At 58.7% G+C, this 16603-nt stretch overlaps 1 protein-coding gene across 1 annotated transcript; it reads left to right on the forward strand.

Moving 5' to 3' along the window:
* The first annotated feature begins 498 nt into the window (after positions 1 to 498).
* On the forward strand, positions 499 to 16261 carry CRACD (capping protein inhibiting regulator of actin dynamics). Its single transcript, XM_040967096.1, has 9 exons — positions 499 to 618; positions 6279 to 6443; positions 6806 to 6874; positions 8995 to 9177; positions 9610 to 9873; positions 9937 to 12439; positions 14007 to 14214; positions 14838 to 14956; positions 16101 to 16261. Exons 1-9 carry the CDS (start codon positions 499 to 501, stop codon positions 16259 to 16261), a joined length of 3792 nt encoding a protein of 1263 aa, XP_040823030.1.
* Positions 16262 to 16603: the final 342 nt, after the last annotated feature.

The following is a 16603-nucleotide window of genomic DNA, read 5'->3' on the forward strand; positions in this document are numbered from 1 at the left end:
CGCAGCCCCACAACCTGGCCTCATGCCCTGGATGCAGGCACAGGTCAGCTTCCGTAGTCCAGCTGGCGAGCGGCTGCTGCTTGCATTTGCCCACGCAGACCTCCCCATCAGGTGCAAGGCAGAATCTGTCACTCAGCCCCAGCCACTGGTAAGGTGCCCCCAGAGGGCCCAAGGAAAAGTCTCACTGCCGATCCTCCCTTGTCACTAGTGACAACTGAGGCGCTCGCTCTCTCTGTCTCACTCTCACACACACTTATTCACTGTGGTCATCATCTGAAAGAAACAGGCCCTCGCCTGCGCTGGACCCATTGGCTGCGCGATGGACGTGGATTAGCTAGACTGTCCTGGGACAAGCAGCTCTGCCCAAAAAGGGCGTGAGTGGGGAGGGGATGGACTCCCTCAAACCTGACGGAGCGCTACAGACCAAGGGGCAGGGTGAAGCTCAGCCATCCCGCTAAGACCACCCACGCTTTGCATTCCAGGTCTTTCAGCTATTCCATGGGCACGCGGGCATTTTCCCACGACAGTATTTTTATCCCTGATGGGGGAGCAGAAAGTGAGCAGACATTTCAAGCAATGTCACAGGACAACATCCTGGGCAAAGTCAAAACTCTTCAGGTAAGGCAGCCTGCGGGAGGGGCCGAGGCTGCAGAGGGAAAGGGAGAGACCGCCAGCTTGGCCCCGAGCGGGAGAGTCCAGGGGTCACCCAGTGGTGGGAGCGTTTGCTGTTGGAACCCTGACGTAAGGGGTCTGCTCCTCCCACTCCGCCCTGGCCACCCATGAGGCCGCTGTGACACCTGCACCATGCCCCCCTCCCCTCTGCGCCAGACATTCCTGCCAGGTGTGGAGATAAGCAGGTGGCTGGTACAGGGGACACCTGCAGGCTTCCCATGCCACAAGCTCTCTCCCCTTGCTCCTGTTGGGTCTGTTTTTCTCCTTAGGGACAAAAGGAGCTTTACTCAGCGCATTTGCAATAGCTGGGACTCCGGGGGAAGCAGTGGCTCCTAGCGGCCATCGCTAGGATGTCCTGTGGCTTGGCCCACAGAGAAAATGCCTGAGCCAGTTCTCATGGTGGCTGTGATTATGCATTTCCCTGTAGACCCCAAAAGCAAAAGCGAGCGGTTGCTTTTCAAAGTCTAAGGAAGTGAGAAGGATGGGAGTGGCCACGGACAACCTGGGGCGTTAACTGCCCAGGGCTCTGCATTGCAGGCCAATCACACCCTCTCTCCACCAGGTGTCTGGGCAGGGCACAGTGCATGTAAGAAGTGCTCATTCTTGGAGTGTCCCCAGCACCAGTGATGGACCAACTTCATCAATGCCATCCGTTTATGCTACATGCCACCCCCATTCCAGAAAGTGACTTTACAGTGTAGACTAATAATAGTGATGATGATGATGATGATGATAATAATAATAAAGGCCAGTTCTACAGTATTGGGAGTATGGAAACACAGTGGAAATACCTGTCTGCTGTGAACTGGAAGGCATCATTTTTAAGAATCTGATCTCAAAGTCAATTAAATGTATTGCTACCAGCAGCCCCGAAGCAACAGATGTACTGACTGGCCAGGGTTGAGGCGTGAGAAAGAGGCAGGTGGCTGCCCGATAGGTGTACTTCCAGTCAGCCCACAACTGGTCAGCCTGAGTCAGCCCGGCTCAGCCCGGTCGGCCTCTGCCCTGTGTGTGCGTGAACAGGTGCATGCCCCACTGAGCCTCCTCTCAAATCTGCGGTCGGGGCTTTGCGACTTTGTAGGGAAGCGGGGGAGTACACACAGAAGGACCGAGGTTATCCTAACTGTGTCACCCCAAAGGACTCTGCTTTGTTTTTCAGTCGACTAAGCAGTATGTTCCTGGTAAGTGGTAGAAATGGCAGTGACTCTTAACTTGCATGAGTGCTTGGTATTTCGCCATGACCCCGGGGAGGATGCTCAGTATGGGGCAGAGCGCCTCCCCCACGCACCCCCAGACTGCAGCATGGAGCGAGTCGTTGGGGACATGCATGTCTTCCTATCTGAACTCGCCTCGGGGTCCCTGTATGTGGTCACTTCTTGCTAAGACAGAAGCAACGAAAGGCACCTGTCTCATGGTAAATGTTCCAGCAAGCTGGCCACCATTATTAAGGTATTTCTTTGGAAATATAATTACTATCAGGATAACATTTTAAAACAAACCAACAGACGCTAGTTGCCACAGACCAGTTGCAAGGTGTTGATGGGGACTCTATCAGCAAGGGGGCCCACTAGTGGCCGCTCGCAGCCAATCTCCCTGAACTGTCCTGACATGGGATGCCCCCACCAGGGACCACGGCACAGACCTGGCCCAGCGAATGCTCCACTTGCCAAATGTCTGTGAGCCTTTTTCAGAGAGACATGATGCTTGTTTGAGTATAAAAACAATGCACATGCCAAGTGAGGACATAGTTTAGCATCAGGGACATTTGCAGGGGAAACAGTAGCCAGGGCATCCTCATAGGGTACTCTGTACGCAAGCTGGTTGCTTGGTTACTGGGAGAACCAATGCTGTTTATGTAGGGAGGGACCCCTGCAGGGCACGGAGCGTGCAGGGGTCTTGGGTCACCACACCTGCCTGAAGGGTAGCGGGGTGCCTTCAAAGGCTGGTCGGAGCCCCTCCCCAGCTCTTACCATCCGTGATGCACACAGGATCCACCATCCACCTGCTGTGGCTCAGGGCTTTGCGCTTGCTTGCTTTTGGGGCCACCACAACCTTGACCCTACCTATAGCCTCCCGGAAGCACAGGTGAGAGAGGGGCTTGTTGATTCGCTCAGACAAGGCCATAAAGGATGGCCCATGGGTTGACAAAATGCAGGACTGTCAGGTTTGCCCCGCACCTTGGTCTGTCTGTCAGTGCACGTGTTGATGGAACATGGCTCCCCGCCCTCCGGGGCCCAGATCAACACTTCACAAGGCCAGAATCACACGTCTGGGTCTTGTCCCCTGATGGAGATATCCAGTGACACACAGTTCACACATGCTTGTAGCCACTGCCTCCTACAGCAAATGGCTCTCATAGACAGCCGGGAAAATGTGGGCAGCCCAGACCCTGGCGGAGAGCCAGCTGTGGACCCTGCTGCACTGGGCACGCCCCACTCCCTTTTCCCCCACCACCCTCAGGAGCAGCCGCATCCACATGGGGGTGTGTTCCCAGAATGCAGCTCCCCACGTTCCAGAGCTGACCCAGGGGCCCACTGAATGAGTGGACTCCCACTGCCTTTAGCTCACACGCCAGGCCCTGCAAGGGGCCTCCGGGGTCAGGCACGGGTCCCTGCTCTCCCTCTGGAGACAGCTGCAGTGTGACCAAGAAAGCGTCCAGGACAAAAACACAAAGGCAGAGTGAAGTGGCTTATCCGAAAGCCTGAGGGCCCCTCCATCTGACCACCTGGTGTCACACAGCTCCGTGGCCCTGGCTTGTGTGACTCTGAGCTTGTCACCAAGCCCTAGCTAGCAGTTGTCTTCTCATGGCAAATGAGCTGCACAGAGTTACAGCAGGCCAGGCCCTCCACCTCAGCTGGAGGAGGGATGCTGGCAAGAGCGCGTGGCTGTGAGGACAGGATTTTGTCTGTGCATCCCATGGCCTTGAACTCGAGCCTGCCCAGGCCTGGATCCACCAGGCGAGTCTGCAAAGGTCACTTGTCTGAACTCAGGACGATGGCTGCCTGCTGAACGCAGCTCCTGCTTCCCTGGGCATCTCGCATGCTCCTGCTGGCTCCCCAGCACCCCCGTTTGGCCTTTCCTCACAGGGCTGCACTCCCCAGCCTGTTTCTGTGGGCCTGGGGGACTATAAGCTCCTGAGGTGCCATAGCCCACTGGGGCGACAGTAGGGAGCTGTCACAGTAGCGAGGAGAGAGGATTCTGCATGTCCCCAGCACACAGCAGCGTCAGGCATCAGGCTGACAGACACGGTCCACCTGATACAAGGATCACCTGTTGTGTGCGGGTGGTGGGCTGCATTGGGCCCTCTAGAACAGGGACAAATATCACACATCACTTAGGAGTCCACTGCGTGTCAGTCTTGGGGGAACACCAGTGAACAGCATACTCCGCCCCCACGGAGCCCAGTCTGAGAGGATCTAGGGCTGGCCTGGGGAGACAGGGGCCATCTCCCCCAGGATGGCAGAGGCCTGGAACTCAGGGCTTCCACATGCTTACCTAAAACCCCATGGGCTGTCCTTCACACACCTGCTTCCGGGTCTGCTTGGAGAAGGCCCTGGCTGCCGCTTCCTGCTGGCCCTGTCAGCCCAGGACCGCCACCCGCACTCCCCGCACCTCCTCAGGCTGCTGTGCTGTCCCTCCCTGGCTGAGCTGGGCTTTGGATGTGGGCTCTCGCCTGAGGGCCCAGGGCCAGGCCAGGCTGATGCCAGCGGCGCTGACATGCAGGGGTCCCAGGCATGGGCTCTTTCTGCTGGTACCTGCAATGCCACTGCCCGCCATGCATGCAAAGCTGAGGGGAACAGTGGGGTGACAGAGGGAGGGAGGGGTCTGGTGCCCACTGACTGCAGAGGGCGGGGGATGTCCACCCAAAGGACTCTTCTGGCCTGATGCATCCACCCATCGTGCCCCTGGCAGCAGCGTCTCTTATGTCACTGTCTGCCAAAAGGAAGGACTTTGCCTTGCTGTGTGTAGGCGCGGGACCCCAGTCCACCCTGGGTCACATGCCTGTGGAGCCTCGGAATGTTTCTGAAAAGTAGGCTTGGAGGAGGCGATCGCTGAGGATCTTGGCAGCTCTGTGGGTCACGGATAAGCCAGGTTAGACGGGGTCAGAGGTCGCCGTCTTGTTTCTGAGGCACATCCAGAATGTGGTGCCCAAACACCCAGACCTAGAGCTGTGTCCTCAGCTGGTGGCTCTCTGACCCCTCACCCCACTCCCACAGGTCATCTGCAGGCATCTTCCCTTTAAAATGAATTTGTTTATTTTTCATTTAAAAAATTAATTGCAAAAAGAAAGAGAAACAGAGATCTTCCATCCACTGGCTCACTCCCTAAATGGCCGCAACGGCCATAGCTGGGCTGGTCCAAAGCCAGGAGTATGGAGCTTTTTTCCGGGCCTCCCACATGAGTGTAGGGGGTCCAAAGGACTTGGGCCATCCTCTGCTGCTTTCCTAGGCGATGCACAGGGAGCTGGATGGGAAGTGGAGCAACTGGGACTTGAACCAGTGCCCACACAGGATACCAGCATTGCAGACGAAGGCTTAGCCTTCACAGCATGGCACGAGCCAGACACTATCCCTTTTCTAACCTGCCTTTCTCCAGTGCCCAGTGCCACTCATCTGCCTCACTTCTACCTCTTCCCCCGTCACCCTCCAAGGTCCCACCCTCCAGGATCCAGTCCCTCTGTGGTCCCCCTCCCCGCAGCTTCCTTTGCCCTGACTCCGCGGTTGGGGACCAGGCTGTTCTGTCCCTGCTGGGATTCCGGCACCAGGGCATGCTGGCCCTGGCACCATGTCCACATCAGCAGGAACTAATGAGGGTCAGATGATGCCATTTTGCCCCGCACTGCCATGCTGGTGGCCAGTGAGGCAGGCGCTGGGCCCCTCCCCTCGGGGGTCATGCAGGTGTTCTTCTATACAATATCTTGGTCCCCTTAAAAAACCTTTGTTTTTAATCGAATTATAGGGCACGGAATAATGGCTCAATGGCTACACCCTCACCTTGTGGATGCCGGCTCATGTCCCAGAGGCTCCACTTCCCATCCAGCTCCCTGGTTGTAGCCTAGAAAAGTGGTGAGGAACGGCCCAAAGCCTTGGGACCCTGCACGAATGTGGGAAATCTGAAAGAGGTTCCTGGTTCCTAGCTTCACTTCAGCTCAGCTCCGGCCATGTCAGCCACTTGGGAAGTGAACCAGCAAATGAAGGATCTTTCTCTCTGTCTCTCCTTCTCTTTGTAAATCTGATCTGCCTTTCCAATAAAAATAAATAAATCTTAAATAAAAGTATAGATGAATCAGATGGTGTCATTGTAACACGTATGCTGAGTTTTGGTGCAGAAACATGGTTCCTATCCCCATTAGAGAGCGTGGTCATCTCCCAGAGAGGTGGCTGGACGGCACTGCACATGGCTTGAAGGCAGGAGCAAGACGGGAGCAAGACGAACTGCTCACAAGACTGCATGGTGCTTTCCCGGGCGGGCTTGGCACTGAGCCTGGCACAAGGCCACTCGGGAGCTGGGGGGCATGCTTCAGGGCTCCCTGAACCCACTGGGGACATGGCCGGGGCACCCGGCTCACTTCACCACTTCAGAACACCTCGTCTTTTCCCCTCCAGCACCAGTTGGGCAAGAATATCAAGTTTGGGCAGCGGCCAGCCAATGCCCTGCCTGTGAAGAAAGCCAACAGCGAGGAGGCCAGCTCGGAGGAGGGGCCGCTCGGACCCAAGCCCATGGACACTGTGGCTCGGCAGGACACCGTCCCCTTGGACGCCGACAGCAAGGTGAGTCTCCTCCAGGGAGACTGCCTGCTTAGAGGGGGTATCTGCCATCCCAGGCAGGGCAGCGGTGGGTAGGGCTGGGGTGGAGGAGCACTCAGGAGACCCTGCAGAATCTTCTCCCCCACCCCTGGCCCTTCACCCTCCTGGGAACAGAGTAAGGACAAGGCCGTCCTGTCTTCTATCTGTGGCCAAGATGGAGAGGGTGGGAAGGCAATGGAATCCAAGGCCTGAGGTTAGAGGGGTTCCTGGTGGACTGCACCTCATGTGCCCCAAGTGACAGGGAGGAGCCAGGTGGGGGCGAACTGGTGGGTGGGATACCCACTTAGGCCCCCATCCTCCACACTGGATTCTGGTTTCTCTCACAGGCCGCGCCCACACCTGGTTCTCCGGGGCCTCAGGATCCGCCAGGAGCAGGAAGCGAGATGGAGGAGAAGGTAACCAAACTAGAACTCCTTTCTTTCACTTTTTGACTTTGAATTTCCATTTTTCCATTAATGAAAAACAAAAAGGCTCAGCTTGCTTCATTTTGTGCTGGTAAATGTTGCCTTCCCCCAGGTGCAGGCGAACCTCCCAGCATGTCCCCAGGGGCAGGCAGTGCCAGCCCAGGAGCCTGCTGGCCTCGGCAGAGGTCATCCAGACACCGGCCCTGCCCGGGGGCTGCCACTGGGACAGTCACGGAGACCTTAGCATTTCAGCGTTTCCCTACTTGCACATTCTTTTTTCTTTCCCGTGTCACTTTCAGACCTGGCACTTTCCCTGGCAAGGGTCTAGGAACCCTGTGTCCCGCTGCTCATCCACACGGGGCACAGGGCTCCCCCTGCACCTCAGCCTCACCTGACATGCTGCCTGCTCACAGCACAGGTGCGGTCAGCTGTGCACCCTGGCCTGGGCCAAGGTTGCTGCACGTCCAGCTGCACTGCGTGGCCAGGAGCCCTTTCCTCAGCAGTCCTTGCAGACTTGGCTTCTGGTTTTGCTGATGCTTTACAACCTGAAAGACACTGGCAGGTGGCCTCTGTATCCTGCACCACAGCTGATCCTCAGGAACATCACACATCCTGACCCCCGTGCCCCTCCTTTTATGACAAGCAGAGACTGGGAATCCTTTATCCAATGGTTCCCTTCCCAGATGCCTGGGCCAGGCCAGAGCCAGAGACTCCAGCTGGGTTTTCCACTTGTGCAGAACCCTTGGGTCATCTTCTGCTGCCTTCCCTGGCACATTAGCAGAAAGCTGGCATAAAGGCAGATTAGCCAGGACTTGAATAGCTCTAATGTGCAACACGGCCATCAAAAGCAGCAGCTTAACCTACTGAGCCTGGATGATCACGCATGCATACCCCTTTTAAAAAGAAAATGTTTTTTATTTATGGGCCCAGCTCAATAGCCTAGCGGCTAAAGTCCTCACCTTGAACACACCAGGATCCCATATGGGTGCCAGTTCTAATCTTGGCAGCCCCACTTCCCATCCAACTCCCTGTTTGTAGCCTGGGAAAGCAGTCAAGGACAGCCCAAAGCCATGTGGGAGACCCAGAAGAGGCTCCTAGCTTCAGATCAGCTCAGTTCTGGCTGTTGTGGCCACTTGGGAAGTAAATTATCAGATGGAAGATCTTCCTCTCTGTTGCTTCTCCTCTCTGTATATCTGACTATCCAATAAAAATAAATCTTTTTTGAAAATAAATAATAAAATATATTTCATATATGTGAAAGATGGAGAGAGGAGAAACAGAGAGATCTTGCATGTGTTGGCTCACTCCCCAGATGGCTGTCCCAGTCGGGTGCTTCAGTGTGGCACGTCTGCATTGCAAGCAGCAGCTTAGCCCACGGTGCTGCAGTGCCAGGCACTGGTCCAGGCACAGCGTGTCAGAAGGGGTATCCTTAGCTTCCCAGTGCGCTCAGGACTCCGTGCGCTGGGACTGACAGTGCCGAGCGTTCTGTGGATGAGGCATCCCATGGCCCAGGCACAGATCAGTCATGCCTCAGTGGCAGAGGGAGTTGGTCCCAGGCAGGGCGTAAGGCCCCACGCACACCCAGACCCAGACATGCCCTCAGTGTTGTCTGTGTAGACCTGCACGGTGTGTTCACAGACCTTTCCTACATGCCGCCATGCACAGGCAGCAATCCCTGGATAACGCAGTTCATGTGTCATGTCCCTGCTCCGGAAATGGCTGTTAGGACGCCTCGTGGCCACAGCCTGGCCTGTCCTGCTCTTCCTTGAGGGCACAAAAGCAGCCAGACGGTAAAACTCCCACCAAAGCTGGCTGCAACCAACTTGGGCGCCTAAATTCCCTGCAGTCCCCATTGTCCATGGGAGTCCTGACAGGCTACGTGACCTTCACCGGGGAGCAAAAACTGCCCTTGGTAGCACCAAGAGCCTTCGGCCTCCCATGCTCATGCTTATACGCTGTACAGGTGTGCCCTCTGCTCATCGCATCCACTGGGCCTGAGGGAGGGAGGCAGGCAGGCAGGCGTGGGCTGGTGCTGGGGGCTGCCGCAGACTCCCTGCAGGTGCATATGCAGAAAGTTCCAGAGAGCATCTTTTTCGCAATCTGTGCTATAGATGGCTCCTGTAAAGCCGTCCCGGCCCAAAAGGCACTTGTCGCCAGCCGGCACCATCGAAAGCGTCAACCTGGACGCCATTCCCCTGGCCATCGCCCGCCTGGACAGCAGCGCCGCCAAGCACAAACTGGCTGTGAAGCCAAAAAACCAGCGCATCTCCAGGAAGCACCGGCGGCTGGCCCAGGTACGGGCAGTTCGGGGATCCCGCACAGGCACTCTCGCTCCCCAGGGGAGGTGGGCTGGGCTGGAGCGCTACAAGGATCCAGGACCCCCAAGTGGGGCAGCCTGTTTCCTGGCTGGATGGGGAGGTCCCTGGAGGAACCCCAAGGGATACTGATTAAGTCCAGCTGTTTTCTCACTCCCCTTACTGAAGCTGGGTGAATGGCGTCCCCACTGCCCATTCATACTATGGGAGAGGCATTGGGGAGTGACCTGTGACCCTGTGGGGTCAAAGGTAAAAATGAAGTTCTTCCCTTGGACCCAGAAAGTTACTCCCGGTTATTATACTAATGCTGAAGGGACCCCATGGTCCCAGCTGCATTGAGGGACCGGAAGGAAGAGCAGCAGCTGTCTGTGGGGGGCAGCAGGAGGCTAACTATTTCCCTTCTGATATTAGGACATCCCCCATGAGCAAGGGGGCCTAGAGAGTCCACCACCCCAGCACCAGAATGGACACCTTGGGGGAGAGCAGCTGCCCTGGCCACGAGAGGAAGCCGAGCCACAAGGCTCTGAGGAAGAGAAAAGACATCAGGAAGATTACTGGCGGGAGCTCGAGGCCAAGTGCAGGCGACAGAAGGCCGAGGCAGCCGAGAAGAGGCGTCTAGAAGAACAGAGGCTTCAGGCGCTGGAGAGGCGGCTCCGGGAGGAGGAGGAGGAGGAGGCCAGGGTGCAGGAGGAGAGAGGGGACCTGGGGGGCGAGAGGTCAAGGCACCTGCAAGAGGAGGCCTGGAAGTTGGAGCAACTGAGGCAGAGGGAGGAGCTGGAGGCACAGAGAAGGCAGGAGGCTGAGAGGCTGCAACTGCAGGAGGAAGAAGCTAGAAGGCTGGAGCAGCTGAGGCAAGAGGAGGAGCTGGAGGCTCAGAGAAGGCAAGAGGCAGAGAGGCTGCGGCTGCAGGAGGAAGAAGCTAGAAGGCTGGAGCAGCTGAGGCAAGAGGAGGAGCTGGAGGCTCAGAGAAGGCAGGAGGCTGAGAGGCTGCAGGAGGAAGAAGCTAGAAGACTGGAGCAGCTGAGGCAAGAGGAGGAGCTGGAGGCTCAGAGAAGACAGGAGGCTGAGAGGCTGCAGGAGGAAGAAGCTAGAAGGCTGGAGCAGCTGAGGCAAGAGGAGGAGCTGGAGGCTCAGAGAAGGCAGGAGGCTGAGAGGCTGCAGGAAGAAGAAGCTAGAAGACTGGAGCAGCTGAGGCAAGAGGAGGAGCTGGAGGCTCAGAGAAGGCTGGAGGCTGAGAGGTTGCAACAGGAAGAAGCCAGAAGGCTGGAGCAGCTGAGGCAAGAGGAGGAGCTGGAGGCTCAGAGAAGGCTGGAGGCTGAGAGGCTGCGGCTGCAGGAGGAAGAAGCTAGAAGACTGGAGCAACTGAGGCAAGAGGAGGAGCTGGAGGCTCAAAGAAGGCAAGAGGCTGAGAGGCTACAACAAGAAGAAGCTAGAAGACTGGAGCAGCTGAGGCAAGAGGAGGAGCTGGAGGCACAGAGAAGGCTGGAGGCCGGGAGGGAACTGGAGAAAGCAGCAGTGAGACCTGAGGAAGAGAGCCCGTTCCAGCCAGAGGACAGTGGGGACTCAGGGAAGGCACATAGGGGTGATGTGGAAGAGAAGCTGGGAGATCCAGAGAACCCGGAGCTCAGAAGACTAAGCTCAGAGGAGCCAGAGTTTACGGACAATCAGCCGGGCCAGAGTGGACATTCAAGGATTCAGGAGGCGCACGAAGCAGAGGGGGTTGTGGGGCCCCAGGAGGAGGAGGAGGCTGCTCCGGAAAAGGGCCGCAGGGTGGAGGAGCTCCGGTGGCAAGAGGTGGACGAGCGGCAGAGTATGCACAGGCCCTACACCTTCCAGGTGTCCTCGGGGGGCAAGCAGATCCTGTTCCCTAAAGTGAACTTGAGCCCCGTGACACCCGCCAGGGATGCGCCCCCTGCGCCGCGAACGCTGCCTGCGGCCCTCAGCGTCCCCCACACGGCCATCCTGGTCACGGGAGCCCAGCTGTGCGGCCCGGCAGTCAACCTGAGCCAGATAAAGGACACGGCCTGCAAGTCCTTGCTGGGCCTGTCAGAAGTCAAGAGGCACGGGGACGGGGCCCCCTCTGCCGCCGCCAGCCCCGCAGGTCCGCCTCGCGCTCCCGGCTGCTCCAAGACAAGGCCTGCACCAGAGGAGCACGCAGGCAGCGGGGCGGCGCTGGCCGAGTGGGCCACCATCCGCTCTCGGATCCTGAGGGCCGCCGAGGGCGACCGGGAGGCAGCCAGGCCCAGGGACGAGCCCCCTCAGGGCAGCCTGCGCAGGCCCGCGCCACCTGGCGCCAAGTTCTCCATCAAGCCTGCGTGGCAGAAGTTCTCCAGCGGCGGCGGGGCCGACGGCCACAGGCCTGGCGCGGAAACCGAGGGCGTGAGGAGGATATCCGCATCGGGGCCCCGCGACGAGACAGCGGCCGCCACCGCCCTCCCAGAACCCCGGGGGAGCACTGAGCCCGTTGATGCCACAGAGGGGTGCAAGTTCGCCAAAGACTTGCCGTCCTTCCTGGTCCCGAGCCCGCCTCGACCAGCGCAGAGAGCCGTCGCGGCCCAAGCCGAGCTTGCAGCCTCTTGGGACGGCGAGGCCGCGCACCCGGCCGGGGAGGACCAGGCCTCGCCCTTTGGCATAAAGCTGCGAAGGACCAACTACTCCCTGCGCTTCCACTGTGAGCAGCAGGCGGAGCAGAAGAAGAAAAAACGTCGCAGCAGCGCAGGAGACGGGGCCGAGGCCCAGGGCGCCACAGGCCCCAGCCCGAGTGCAGCCCTTGTGCCTGACAAGGCCACCAGCAGGATGAAGCCAGCGCAGGCCGCCCCCAGCCCCAGCCCGGCGGCCCCCGACCCCGACAAGGCCGCCAGCAGGATGAAGCCAGCGCAGGCCGCCCCCAGCCCGAGCCCGGCGGCCCCCGACCCCGACAAGGCCGCCACCAGGATGAAGCCGGTGCAGAAGCCAGCGCTGGCTCCCAAACCGGCCGCCAGCCAGACGCCACCGCCATCACCACCGCGCTCCAAGCTGAGCAGGCCCTACCTGGCGGAGCTGCTTGGCCGCCGCACCGGCAGGCCTGAGGCCGAGCCCAAGGAGTCAGTCCGGGAGAGCAGCGGGGAGCCCCGACCATTGCCACCACCCCTGGAGGCACCCAAGAGGGAGGAGGAAGTGAACGAGGTGGTGGAGAGGAGCCCCGCTTCCCCCGCAGCTGCGCAGGAGAAGCTCGCCCCAACGCCTGAGGCGGGGAGGAGAGGTAGGTGGCTGCGTGATGGGGCACGGTGGCCCCAACCAGGGCTCAGCTGGCCCAGGGCACTCCCTCTCCTGGGGATGCCCAGTAGAGTGTGGTGGCAGGCTCTTTCCACATCAAGGCTTTGGAAATGCGTTGTGTGTGGAAGCTGGTCCACAGGCACGGAAGGTGCTGAAGCTGGGTCTGTACAGAAGGAAAGAGGGAGGGAGGGAGCCTCCCCTGCTGTGCTTCACTGCCCACATGCCAGCAGGAGCAGCCAAGGCCAGAGCCAGGAGCCCAAGTGGGTGGTGGGAACCCAAACACTGGAGCCTTCCCCCACCCCTCCCAGGGCGCACATAAACAGGGAGCTGGAATGAGAGGAGCTGGGAGGTCCAGTTGCCCTGGCATTCTTGACCACTGTACTGAATGCTCACCCGGCCCCGGGGGGTCACACCAGTGCTGTGGGCAGGCTGCTGGCAGCTCACTTTGAGTGATGCGTCCAAGAAACTTCCTGCCAAGGGTTTAGCCCCAGGTTCTTTTTGGCCCAATAGCTTTACCTGGAAACCATTTGGATCTTGGCGTGTGGTTTCTAGCAGTCTGACAAGGAGAACCATGCGGCAAGTCAGTGGGGCAGAGTGCTCGAGCCAGGAGCTCTTGGAGCGCTGGGGTGTTTGGAAGCCCCTCGGGAATGAGTTGGCCTCCTTGGCTTGGATTCTAACTGAAGTGTTGTTTTGTGCATGATGCCCCAGGCTCACTGCACCTGTGACTTCCATCTGCCCACGTGTAGACGGCCTGGGTGTGATGTAGAGCATCCTTGCAGTGCCGATCCGAAGCTGGGAACCAGGAACCTCACCCGGGTCTCCCACGTGGGCACAGGGTCCCAAGGCTTTGGGCTGTCCTTGACTGCTTTCCCAGGCGACAAGCAGGGAGCTGGATGGGAAGCAGGGCTGCCAGGATTAGAACCAGCAACCATATGGGATCCCGGTGCATGCAAGGCGAGGACTTTAACCACTACTCTATCACGTCAGGCCCATAAGTCATTCTTTTTATAAAGAAAGACACTCAGTAAGCCAGGTCACTTTCGGGGGCCCCCGGCAGGCCTGCGAGATGAAGACACAGGTTTCATAGAGGGACGCCCTCCGTCTCCAAGGAGAGAAATGCCCTGTATGCAGTTGGTCAGACATCGCTCCCCACCCAGTGGAGTGTGAGCTATTTATTTTTTCTTTTTACTTTGAAAGGTAAAATTAGAGACAGGGCTCTTCCATCCGATAGTTCACTCCTCAAATGGCCACAGTGGTCAGAGCTGAGCTTGTATGAAGCCAGGAGCTGCTTCTGGGTCTCCCATGTGAGTGCAGGAGCCCAACAAGTCAAGCCTTAGGCCAGAAGAAAGGAGCTGAATGGGAAGTGGAACAGCTGGGACTTGAACTGGCGCCCATAAGAAATGCTGACATTGCAGATTACAGCTTTGCCTGCTAATGCCACAGTGCTGGTCTGTGTGGGCGGTACTGCACCGGCTTTCTGAAATTGCACAAGCGTCAGGCGGAAGCACCGAGACAAGCATTCCACAGTAAAGCTGCCTTTGTGTCCTCTACAGAGAAGCCGGTGCTCGAGGACAGGCCCTCCCTAGAGAAGGGTGAGGCCGCGCAGCCGCTGTGGGTCACGCTGGCGCTGCAGAAGCAGAGGGGCTTCCGTGAACAGCAGGCCACGCGGGAGGAGCGGAAGCAGGCTCGCGAGGCCAAGCAGGCGGCCAAGCTGACCAGGGAACACGTGAGTAGCCCGGGCCGGGAGGGCGCGGAGACGCTGCTGGAGGGAATGGAAGTGGGTCAGCCGTGCTGTGAGCCCCCCAGGAAGCTAACCAGCACCGCCACTGCCGGCCAGCCTACTGCACAGCCACAGTGCAGGGCTGCTCACAGAGGCCAGGCAGGGGAACGCACTGCATGGGCCAGCAAAAGGAGAAAAGGGTTCTGTTAGATGTTTACTTACCAGACTCTGCTAAATAAATTACTGCAGTTTTTTTTTTAAGCCCAGGGGTGCAGACCACAGCACCCCTTGCCGTCTGGTGGGAGCTGTGGGCAGGGGCACTGCTGGCACAGTAACTGAGGCACAGCGTCCTTTAACCTCCACCTCGTGGCTAGGTGCCTGGTTGGTTAGTGAGACTCGGGGAGCAGTGTGCGTGGCGCAGCCCTCCTGGTACAGCATCCTTCTGGCAGTTAACACCCCTGAGCCTGCACCAGTGGCCAAGGCCGAGACTGCGTGTACACAAGCGTCCTACAGCGCATGTGCATCCTGGGCAAGAAACCTGATGTGGCCGGTTCGCTGATGCAGCCGAACGCACCACGCGGCGAGGGCCCAGGCGCCTGCAGGGCGGGCCTCTCAGCGTCCTCCGTGTCTGCCCTGTCCAGGTCAGTGGCAGCCCACAGTCCAGCAGCAGAGGGGGCTCCCTACCTGCAGCCACAGCGGAGAACAAGCCCGAGACAGCCATGGCCCGGCCAGAGCGCAGAGAGCCGCTGAGAAAGGCCAGCACGCTGCCCACGTCGGTGACAGGTAGGAGTGGCTCTGCCAGGCCTCCCCCAGGGCCTGAGCCACCACTGCCTCCAGGGTCGGCCTTAGCAGGGAGGAAGCTGCGGTCAGGAGCTTGAGCTGGGACTCAGCCTGGGCACTACAGTATGGGCTGGACTCCCCACTCTCAATTCCTTGTTTCCAAGGACCTTTAACAGCATGTATTTGTTGAGCGATACCTCAAAAACTTCCATCTCAGTCCCTCCTGTGGATTCCTGGGAGGATGGACACAGCAGAACCAGTTCCTTCCCACATTCCCAGACAGCACACATGTCCCTCTGGCTCGGCACTTCCCTGCTTGGATGGGACTGGGAGGTCTCCAACTAAGGTCACATTCAGCCATCAGCACTTCTAAAGGCCATGGACGCCCGTGAGCCCCGGCAGATGGTGCCAGGATGTGAAGAACTGCTAGTGACATTGTGAGGGCTGGCAGGGCCCATGGGGCTGGGCGATGGCACCCTGGGCTGCTCTGTGGCTTCAGCCCTTCCTTTGTGGGAATGACTGGCTGCCGGCTGACAGCTGTCACAGCACTGACCACTGACCCTCCGCTCTTACCACGTGGCATCGCCTGGGGGACAGAAAGTTGGACTTCTTGGGGGCAGGTGCTTAGTGGAAAGGCTAAGTCCCTGCTTGGCACACTCTCTTGCCCTAGCAAAATGCCCGTGTTCGAGCCCTGGCTGCAGCTCCTGACCCATGGACCCTGGCAGGCAGCAGGTGGCTAGCCTGGGTGGATGGGATGGCTGGGCTTCCTCCCTTCTCCCAACTCATCAGAATGGGGTTTAGGAGCTGTGGGGCGGGGCACAGGCTGAGGGGATGGAGGTTAAAAGAGGCGCACTTGGAGAAGAGTAGAGGAGTTCTTGGGCAGAATGGTGACCCCATCGCTACGTAGGGTATTCTTAACAAAGAGATGCAATGGAGAAAGCTGGAATGTTCCCGTTGCAAACATGCAGACCCTGTGAGGCGAAGTGCGTCTGCCAGCCAGCAGCCCCAGGGGACCCTCCCATGGCCCATCACCACCTGATGTGGCACTCGGGGCACACAACACAGTTTTGTCTTGAACAAAAAGTCCTCTTGCATACAGCCCAGTCCTGACCTGCTCTCTCTCCTCTTCCTCACCAACGGGCTCCAGTGGAGATCTCGGACTCGGCGGCCCCAGCGCCGCTGCTCAAGGAGGTTGCCAAGCGGTTCTCCACCCCTGACGCCACCCCCGTGGCCACCGAGCCAGCCTGGTTGGCCCTGGCCAAGAGGAAAGCCAAGGCCTGGAGCGACTGTCCACAGATCATCAAGTAGAACGGCGCTGGGCTCCGTGCTCGTGTGTGTGTGTGTGTGTGTGTGTGTGTGTGTGTGTGTGTGTGTGTGTGTGTGTGTGTGTGTGTGTATGGGTGTCATGGAGGCCTGGAACTCGGCCAGGAAATGCAGTGTATCTCCTAGGCCTAGAATTGTGGCTGGGCAGGACTGGTGGTATTTATCCTGAAGGGCAACCACACAACCCAGGAACTCGTGGCTGCGAGCGCCTCCCGCTTCTCCAGAAGGTTCTGTCTGGGGGCACCTGCACCATGCACAGCGTGTCTTTTTGCCAAGCTCGCAGTAGTCTCCAGCTGTCTGCTTCTGCCTTCCTACCCAAGACCCTCA

This window comes from Ochotona curzoniae, unplaced genomic scaffold, assembly GCF_017591425.1.
Source record: "Ochotona curzoniae isolate NIBS_2020 unplaced genomic scaffold, NIBS_Ocur_1.0 scaffold_4506, whole genome shotgun sequence".
In the NCBI taxonomy this organism is placed as follows: Eukaryota; Metazoa; Chordata; class Mammalia; order Lagomorpha; family Ochotonidae; genus Ochotona; species Ochotona curzoniae.